At 40.6% G+C, this 9,748-nt stretch overlaps 2 protein-coding genes across 2 annotated transcripts; one reads left to right on the top strand and one right to left on the bottom strand.

Annotated features, from left to right (window-relative positions):
* Positions 1-7,088: 7,088 nt before the first annotated feature.
* Positions 7,089-8,493, top strand: LOC117268030 (dexamethasone-induced Ras-related protein 1-like). The gene is made up of 2 exons (XM_033644179.2): positions 7,089-7,443; positions 7,555-8,493. Exons 1-2 carry the CDS (start codon positions 7,173-7,175, stop codon positions 8,076-8,078), a joined length of 795 nt encoding a protein of 264 aa, XP_033500070.1. The 5' UTR covers positions 7,089-7,172; the 3' UTR covers positions 8,079-8,493.
* A 393-nt stretch (positions 8,494-8,886) lies between these two features.
* med9 (mediator complex subunit 9) lies at positions 8,887-9,748 on the bottom strand. The gene is made up of 2 exons (XM_033644180.1): positions 9,635-9,748; positions 8,887-9,422 (listed from the first exon to the last, which is right to left on the bottom strand). The coding sequence occupies exons 1-2, from the start codon at positions 9,712-9,714 to the stop codon at positions 9,203-9,205; spliced, it is 300 nt and encodes a 99-aa protein (XP_033500071.1). The 5' UTR covers positions 9,715-9,748; the 3' UTR covers positions 8,887-9,202.

Here is a 9,748-nt window from a genome sequence, read left to right as displayed (position 1 = left end):
CCCGAGCCTCACGCCATGTAAACACAGCATGACCCCTCCTTCCCTCGGCATACAAAATCAGATGGCCCCTCATGCACCAGGGAAGCTGAATTAATCAAGGTTCATGTCTATGCGGCCAGATTTTATCTTGTGTTTCTATAGAGAGAATAATTAGTTTGAGCAAATTATCTATCTGTGGGACATAAAAATTTATTTTTAAGAATTTGTTCCAATAAAAACAGCTGAGTAGAGTTGTAGGTTCCTCATCATTACATAAGACTAACTCAATTATATTTTTGTAGTTAGATAGTAGCGAGCAAACTGGGCATGTCAGCAAATAACTATATAAATAAATAATAGTAATGATAATAACTTAATTTGTAGAGCACTTGTCAAACTGAAAGCACAAAGTGATTTCCAAGGCGAAGAAAATACAGAACAAAAGTGATACTAATAAAACATAAGCGTATACATATGCCTACATCAGCATTATATTATACACTTAAATACATATATACCTGTGAGCATGCATATATAAACACATGGTTGCAAATACATACACTTCCATATACACAATAAGTCTATCAACTGTCAGGAAAGACCAATCTGTACAAGTAAGTTTTCAGATGAGATTTAAAGACGAGGAGCAAGAACTGAAAAGGCTCGGTCACCCTTTGTCTTTAACCTGGACTCTTAGAAGACCCAGACTAGCAGGTCTGAGGGGCCTGTTTGGGGCACAGTATGAGAAGCTCAGTTGAGAGCTTTGTATGTGATTAAAATAACTTTAAAAATGGATTATAATTTCTAAAGGCCAAAATAGGTGTGATGTGTGAGGATCGTTTTGTTTTGGTCCAAAGTCCAGCTGAGCTTTGAATGACTTGGAGCTGATGTACAGTGCGATTGTTTAGGCACACTGCTCATTTATTGGAGTTTTGTTATTCTGTCTGGTCAGAGATTTGAGTTGGAGGCCCAAAACAAATCCATAACGAACTTACTCTTTGTCACAGTTTACCTTAGTGTTTATACCAAGCAAGGGTGTAGGTTTTGTTTGAACATTAGAAATGTAACTACACGCTGCAGTGTCGCAGACCTCCTGTCTATTTTTGTAAGCTGAAACCATTTCCCTCAGTGGAAACTAAAAACTTTTATTTACTTTCATTTCAAAGATAAGAAACAATAAATTGGGAAGACTGTAAAGCCTCCACTAAAATAGCACTTTAAGTTTAGGGTGTGATTTATCCAGGTTTCATATGAGCAGAGGAAATCTCAGCTTGTCGCTAGGCTAATTTATACAGTGTGAAATGCCATAGGCTTGTGCTAACAACGTTAGCATGTTGTATTTGTTTGCAAACATGTTTAGTATAAGACAGTTGTTTTGTCAGTGAATCTTGTGAGTTATAATGGAGCAGAATTTTGCAAGGTTACCCTTGTCAAACGTTGCTGTCTTCCTGGTTTTATATGAGAAGAGTAAAATATCACTGGCCACTAGGCTAATTTATACAATGTAAAATGCCATAGGCTTGTGCTAATAATGTTAGCATGTTGTATTTGTTTGGAAAACGGGTTTAAAAAAAGACAGTTTTGAATCAACTAAACTTTACAGCACTTCACAGAAACCTCTGCCGCCAACTAGTGTTTTGGAGGTGTAACTGCAGAGTGACACAGACACCACCGCACAAGTATAAATGCTCACAACGGCATAGGCAATGTGTGTAGGCTACGGTGTAAGGTCGGGAACTGCCCATTGGTCCGACAGCCCATTATTCCGACAACCCATTGGTCCAACGACATCCCATTGTTCTGACCATATTAAACCCATTGTTCCGAAGTCCCGTTGATCCAAAATCATCATGATGCCCTGTGGTTAAGGTCTGCTTAGGTTTAGGCACAAAAACCACTTGGTTAGGGTTAGGAAAAGATCATGTTGTGGGTTAAAATGAAAAAGAAAGTGGCAATCACATATCGGACCAATGGGCTGTCGGACCAATGACATGGACCCGTAGGGTCTACCGCACCACTATAAATCCTGCTTGCAATAGGCAGGTTGGGCATCCTCTGCCAGAACATTCTGAGCATCAAACACACTCACACTTACTTTCCTGCATTTTATTCACCAAAGTGTGTCATTACTGCATCATTCTGTCTTTGATTTTGTCAAATAACCATCCTCTGCTACTAAATATTGAGGGGGATGTGTCCCCTTTGCCCCACGCCCCCCAGCTTCTACACCCATGATACCAAGAAAGAGCACATTCTGGCATAGGAAGTACTCAGGAAGCACAAACCTCTCCCAAGGCTGCACAAACCTATATGTCATATTTAGAACAATGGTACCAAGAAAAATGCACATGTAAGCTGTTTATTTGTGTCAGCATGTATGCATCTGATGTAATCCAGGATTTTTCCATGGTCCACACCTGTGCTGAATCAGGTGAAGTCTATGTTTAGCTTCGCTAATGCACCTGGCAGAATAATGGGATGTGCGTCAACAACTTGGTGGAAATATACTGTTAAAAATATACATGTAAAATCTGCACCAAGGTCTCAATCTGCATAATAGCTTACACAGCGATATGGGATTGCCACTGATATTTTCGTAGACATCCAAAAGGTTGTTTCTAGGACTTTTTTGGCTTTGTAAAAAGTTTCATTGTGCAAATTCCATCCAAAAAAGAGCATCATGATAATTGAATTATGTCCATTGTAACTGATTATGTTTCAGTAGCACCACCAATAGGCAAAATGCCATCAATTCTTGCACTGGAAACACAAATGATTCAGAGTTATGGGAGTTTTGCCAAGTCTGCCTGAAAAATGTGTATAACGTGTGAATTATTCAAATTTGTAGTTAATTAGTTTTGCAAAAAATAAACTTTTTTTACAACAAGACAAAAATGTAAAAGTCTGTGTTATGTGGGAGATGTTTTGGGAGCATATAAAGTTTCTGTTCATGTGTTGTAAAAATTTATTCTGAAAAATGAGTAAACCCAGCAGACTGTCTTGGCCTCACCGTATAGGAACATTAGTTTAGATATGCAGACATTTTGGTCCATGTTGCCTCTGTGACACGAGCCAAAAAGAACTCCAGAAGCCTAACCATGCACATCAACATGGATCAGCTCCTACACACACTATCATACACACACAGGCACATGTGTGTGCACACGTGCATTGTGTTCCTTAAAATTAGACTTCTCACTAACTGATAATGTGTCACGCACACAATTACGCACACGGGGCTGTTCATGTGTGATATGCCATCACAAGGAGCAGAGGTGATGACATGACGCCAGAAATGTTGCTGTTCTGTCTGCAATCAGATTTCTAACATATGTGCTTTCATACCAGATACACGTCACTGCTGTGTGTGAAATCAATGTGTTTCCTCTGCTGTTTTTGTGCTTCAGACACGAAATGTTTGATTCATAGAATTGCAAATAAGGTCAAACCACAAAGCGTAATAAATTTCTGTGGCTCCCATACAGCCAAAAGAGTGTGTGACTGCTTCTCCAGGCTGCAGCAGCTGAATGTTCAGCCTTTATGGTATTTTCAATGATCAGGAGACAAAGCATGGTCCTATTATATCGTTTTTTTTCTTTACAGGAAAAAAATTACTTTTTAAAAAAATTACTTCAGCTGCAAGACGCTGCGTCCTCACAGTCTTTTCCAGTCTTGTCTGTCCTCTTTTCTAACTGATGAAGGCAAACATGGCTGCGGAGGAAATTAGTCTAATGTGTATGATTGGCCGTGGCCTGAGTGGGCTGCAGCTGGTGTGCTTACTCTGCTTGAGGGCCACGTTGCCAGGATAGTGCATGTGTCGAGGTCCAGCTATGTAACAGAACAGGCTGCTAACAGGGGCCAGGACACAAACACATGGTTCAAGACTGAAGACAAGAATCAGGATGCACACTGACAAAGAGATTGTGACTAACAGACACTACTGTTCTGTGTGTGTTTGTGTCTTGTTGGACTGACCCTGAGCTTGCTGTCAGGTCAGCAGCCAGGGTTTGTGTATTCGCTGTTGAGGTTCAAGAAAACTCGCAGTGAAAATGTTGTTTCTCTGAATAAGCAAATAAAGGAGCTCTGCCAGCTAAGCTCTCGCCATGACCTGTTCAATGTCAGCTGTTACCAAGAAGAAAAAAACCTGCTTTATCAGTAATATATTTTTTTGCAGCAGCTTGTGGGATATTTTTAAATTCATTGTATAACCTCTCTGGACACGTGCCAGATGCAAAGTTGCTTAAATGTGTTTTGCATATCAGTGCATAAGGTAAAAATATCCAATGTACAACAACTATCTAAAAATGCACAGAGATAGGTAAGGATGTGTTTCCCTATGGATGATATTCCCTCCATCGTGTTTATGTGCAGGCAGTGTCTTGCTGAGTAAGCCCTTATGCACGTGTCCTATTATACATATCGCTGGGAACACACTGGCTTAATTACTGACCAATAGAGAAGGGTGTAGCACTGGTTCTCTCCACCCTGGTTATACAAACCCATTGCTCAAGCTTTGAACAGCCAGGCTTAAGTACACCTATCTGATTTCATCCCCAATGCCCTACAGAGGGCTGAAAAAAAAGGTCATCAGTGTTGGTGAATTTAGGTTTCACATGAAATCAAGGTAAATACCAAGACTTATGATTACACTTTTCTTAGAACTGTCGTGGATATTGTGCAAAATATGATTATCCATTTCAGGTTAAGTATATAGAGGAAGATGGAGAGGAGCAGTTAGTGATTTAAATGGCAACCTTTTAAACATTGCTGCTCACTTTAACATAATCCAGTGATAATGTGGTTTTGTAAACTCTTGACACACTGACACCAATCAAGCATCAACTGCTGTCTGTCCTTAGAATAATCTATTATGACTTGTGATCATAATAGCCCCTCCAAAGTGTTTAATAACTGTGTGGTTTGTCTAAGGTTCTTTTCCCTTTAAAGGTCCAGTGTGGAGTAATCAAAGGCGTCAATTGACAGAGATGGTACGTAATATTCACAACAATGTTTTCATGAGAATATAATCACCATAAAGTAACAGCACGAGTAACACATGAGTCACTCAGCAGACTGTGTCCTTCAGAAGTAATTTTCTCCCTCTACACTGATTCACAGGTGAGAAGATCAGTAAAAGGTGATAAATGGCTAAGGTGGTAAAGTGGATGAGCAGAGTTTGAGTCACAAGGTGGGCTCTATCTTTAGACGGTCGGTGGGGTATTTTGATTAACACTTACGAGAAAGTCGATACAAATTGGACTGGATGGCTCCCAGAACCCGCTACACCCAGCTGTTACTCTGGTGTAGGTTAATTTTTTCTGCCATTGTGACGTTTGTACGTATGCTGCCTCCGTTTATGATGATGTGAGATAGAGGAGACAAGCTCTTGTTTTTAGAAGACGAATATATCCATACAAATATGTAAGGATCTGGACAGTAGCAGTGCCACTGCTTCTAAATGTAATTATTTATATACCTCATACCTTATATACCTTGGCGGTTACTCTAAAATGGATTTGAATCCAAATTACAGTTTTTTCCTTAAATAAAGGAAAATGTAATTTACTTGCATACATCCTATGCTTTTTTTTTTACTACTGAAGACTGTGACATTAAGTGTAATATTTAAGTATAATTAATTTATATATTTTATTATTATTATTATTATTATATAAATATATTGTGTGTGTGTGTGTGAAAAACAAATAAGAATGACATTAGTATATATGAAAAATATGAAATAACAGTTTTTTTTAAAAAGATAATTACATCAAAAATAAACAATATAAATAAATGAATGAATAAGTAAATACACAAAGAAAATAAAACAAGGGTACAAACATACAGAGGAATTAAAAGTAGGCCTATAATAAGTCAGAGGATTTGGGGAAGAAAATTCCCAAAAGCCTGTCACTCCCCCCCCCCCCCCCCCCCCCCCCCCCCCCCCTCCTCTTTAATATGTATAATTCAAATTTTTATTGGTTTGAAAGGCTCAGTACATGGCATACATATATTATTTTCCAGGCATACAAGAATACAAGGCACATATTTTTCATAGTATGGAGGTGGACTCCAGTTAATAAAGAAAAATTAACAAATAAGCCCAGAAGGAAACATGTCACACATAATAAACTGAATTATCTGAGAGGAGTCTTTAATTCTAGGAGGAAAAAAATGAAAACATTAGGAAGTAATTTGGGATATTTCTGTTTGCAAATAACAAATTTGGCATTTAATAATTATCAGAGTAACCTTATTTTGTTTCTAATTATTTACACAGAACCTACAGGTTAGGGCATTTGAAAGTGTTTCAGAGATGAACAGTAAAACAACTTGAGACTAACGCACATGAAAAATAAGAATGAATAATAAAAACAGTTAAATCGATTAAAAAACAGTAACAAATCTATCAATAACATATCAACCTTTAATTACGGTTATACAGCATTTTTAAAAGGCTGACACTTTCGGTCATGCATGTGGGAAACATTCTGGCAGCATGAAATTCATAAGAGCAAAAACATAACACTCCATGTGTGTTTGCGTGTACCGCTGCGCCCCCTGCGTTCCCCTCACCTCCCATACTCCAGCTGCTTTCTCCTGCTGACTTATTAGCAGGTGAAGCTGCTGTTCGCAAGCCATGTGAGTGACTGCTGCTTAATGTGCCTGCTTCTACCTAAAAAAAGCTGCTGAGGTGCATGCACATCAGCTACACAATAGGTTAGTGTAAGATCGTGCATGCCTTTGTCTGATGCATTAAAACTCTTTGGTTTATATCATGTATACACTACAAGGAACTGTGTGCACACTGTGCCTGTAAACAACTGTTGTGAATCAATAACTGTCAAATGACATTATGGTAATTACGCAGAAATGTACTGAAATGTTTCAACAGAAAGGCACTCTGTTCGAAAACTGTTTTCCCTGTTATTCTGTTGATGAGGGGTGGACAGGGCTGACGCACAAAAACATCCATAGTAATATTATAATATCGGGTCTTGCTCCAGCTCCCCAAGCTGGAGCGTGACGCATGACGCACTCGGGAGGCGCGGCAAACTTCCCCCATAAATCCCCAGCCTGCTCTCCTCCGGCTTCAGAGACACAGCGAGGTTAGACCCCTCACATCACCGAAAGGGACTTGAAAGTATCTCTTGTTACAGCACCGCAGACCTCCGGGTGCATCTGCTGCGAGCATGATTAAGAAAATGTCGCCAGCCGAGAATGAGTTTGACATACCGGCCAAGAACTGCCACAGGATGGTGATCCTGGGCTCCACTAAAGTTGGGAAGACAGCCATCATCTCTCGGTTTCTGAACGAGAGGGTCGATGACCAGTACACACCTACTATTGAGGACTTTCATAGGAAACTCTACAGCATCCGTGGAGATGTTTATCAGCTGGACATTTTGGACACATCTGGAAATCATCCCTTCCCTGCAATGAGGAGGCTTTCAATACTTACCGGTGAGTTGAGCTTTAAAACTAGAATCCCACAGCATGCTGCAGAGTTTATTAGCTGCTATTGAAATGTTTTTACTATGTGTCACTAAAACTGTCTTCCCTTGTGTTTTCCAGGTGATGTGTTCATCTTGGTATTCAGCCTGGATAACAGAGACTCCTTCCAGGAGGTGCAGCGCCTGAAGCGTCAGATTTACGAGACCAAGTCCTGCCTGCGAAACAAAACCAAGGAGAACGCGAGCGTCCCGCTGGTCATCTGCGGCAACAAGTGTGACAGAGACTTTTACCGTGAGGTGCAGGAGGACGAGATCGAGCAGCTGGTCGGCGGAGAGGAGCACTGCGCATACTTTGAAATCTCAGCAAAGAAAAACACCAACGTGGACCAAATGTTTCAGACTCTCTTTACCATGGCCAAGCTGCCCAACGAAATGAGCCCCGACAGGCACTGCAAAGTTTCCGTGCAGTACAGCGAGATGCTCCACAGAAAGTCCTTCAGAAACAAGAAGTGCAAAGACGGGAACGCGTATGGGATTGTGGCGCCGTTTGCACGGAGACCCAGCGTGCACAGTGACTTGATGTACATAAAGGAGAAAGCTATAGGAGGCAGCCAGGCCAAAGAGAAAGGCTGCGTCATATGCTGACATTTTCTAAGCCTGTGCAAAAGACTTTCTGTGAGACTTTCCAGAGCTGCAGCGAGCCATTCTGCATACAGGGGCACACAAGCCCCGAAAACTGTAGACTTGAGTCCCTGAGGCCACAGTAACACACTGTAATCCAAAATGTGATGAGACACACGGGACAAGTGGCTCAGGTCATAGACCTGTCCCTAGTGTAGTGATGCAGTAGATGCCATGGAAATGCTGTAAAATCTGCCTCTGCATTAGTTTACTGAGAGAGATACCTGAGAAAAATAATGTTTACATTTTCCTATTTTTATTTCCAAACATGGTAGAACTTGCATTATTTGTTGCATTATGAACAAACCTGAATGTGTATTTATTATGTCTGCGTCTACTTTTTGGATAAAAGAGAAAATAAAACCACTTGTTACTTTCATAGTCTGTGTTCCTCTTCTCTTTCCTTTCAAGCAAAACACAGTGAAGTTACATGAAACACTGCACACCCTAACACGTAGACTGTTCTGCGCATTTCATGCATCAGTTTCCCATTTATACATATACATCATATGTTGACTTAAAGTTCATTCTTTCACTTCTCACACAAGCAAACTGCAACAATCTAAAAGGAGGGTCCAATAGAGACTCTTTCACGCAGATTTACTTATAAATGTGGATATTATATTTTCCCTATCGCATCCTTGGATTCAGTATAACCCTAAATCCCTTTGTCAAGTTGAAAAGCAGCACAAAAAAAAATTAGCTTAATTGTGCCCAAAAGATGCTCAGTGAAAGATGGGTAGGATTAGTAAGGTAATTAAAAAGGCTGTAGTTCTTAATCAACTCATTTTTATTACAAAGTATGAATACTGCAAGATATTAAATGATAAGAAAATGCTGCACTGAAAAACTACATTTGATACAAATATTAAATAGTTTGCATTCTTACAACAAAAAAGGGAAAAAAGACAATGTGTGACGTTCAAAAACATCAATGCAACCGAGGTAAGTCCACGCTCATTTGAACGTCCATCTCTTGAATCCTCCATAAACCTGCCCCAAAGGTGAGGATGAAACCAAAACGTCCTTCCTGCAGCTGTATTGTCTGTGAGCTCACTCCAGTCAGCGCAGTAATCCAGTCCCCGGGTTCACGATGCTTTAGGCACGTCAAATATGCACAGGCTTTTGTATTTTTGCAGCAGCTGGTTCTTCGTGCGGACCTGCTCCCGCAGCGTAGCCAGCTGCTGCTGCTGCTCCTGCGGACTGCTGTCCACCCCGGGCATGTTGGAGATCTGCTCCCGAGCCTCCTGGATCTTTGTCTTCAGCTTGGCCAGCTCTTGGTGGACGTCCTGGTTGTCTTTGTCCATGCTAGAAGACAGTAAGGTGGATAAGGGGCACATGTTATTTCCGAGCTGTTGTATTGTTTTGGATATTTAGCTTTTGTAGTTAGCTTAGCTGTGATAGCAGGCGTTAGCTTTAGCTTAGCAACTCCATCGAAACGGCAGTTTACAACTAACAAATATGGTTCCACAGAGCCGTGAATAAACATATAACACACATGGACGTGACGGTATTCTTACCATTTGATAATGTCATGAACTAAAGGCAGCAATGAGCAGTCATCGCCCTCTTTCCCTGGCTTCGCTTGAGACACCGCCATCGCTCACCGTCCTCCCCGGCGCAGATTGTCGACG

The sequence above is a fragment of the Epinephelus lanceolatus genome, chromosome 18, assembly GCF_041903045.1.
Source record: "Epinephelus lanceolatus isolate andai-2023 chromosome 18, ASM4190304v1, whole genome shotgun sequence".
NCBI classification, from domain to species: Eukaryota; Metazoa; Chordata; class Actinopteri; order Perciformes; family Serranidae; genus Epinephelus; species Epinephelus lanceolatus.
Note: the sequence above shows the minus strand (reverse complement) of the source record. Positions and strands in the feature narration are given on the sequence as shown.

Excerpts from the sequence above, each read along its gene's own strand:
- LOC117268030 (XM_033644179.2), top strand. The coding sequence starts at position 7,173 with ATGATTAAGAAAATGTCGCCAGCCGAGAATGAGTTTGACATACCGGCC. Across the intron at positions 7,444-7,554 it reads GAGGCTTTCAATACTTACCG|GTGATGTGTTCATCTTGGTA; the intron begins GTGAGTTGAGCT and ends TGTGTTTTCCAG.
- med9 (XM_033644180.1), bottom strand. The coding sequence starts at position 9,714 with ATGGCGGTGTCTCAAGCGAAGCCAGGGAAAGAGGGCGATGACTGCTCA. Across the intron at positions 9,423-9,634 it reads GTTCATGACATTATCAAATG|CATGGACAAAGACAACCAGG; the intron begins GTAAGAATACCG and ends ACTGTCTTCTAG.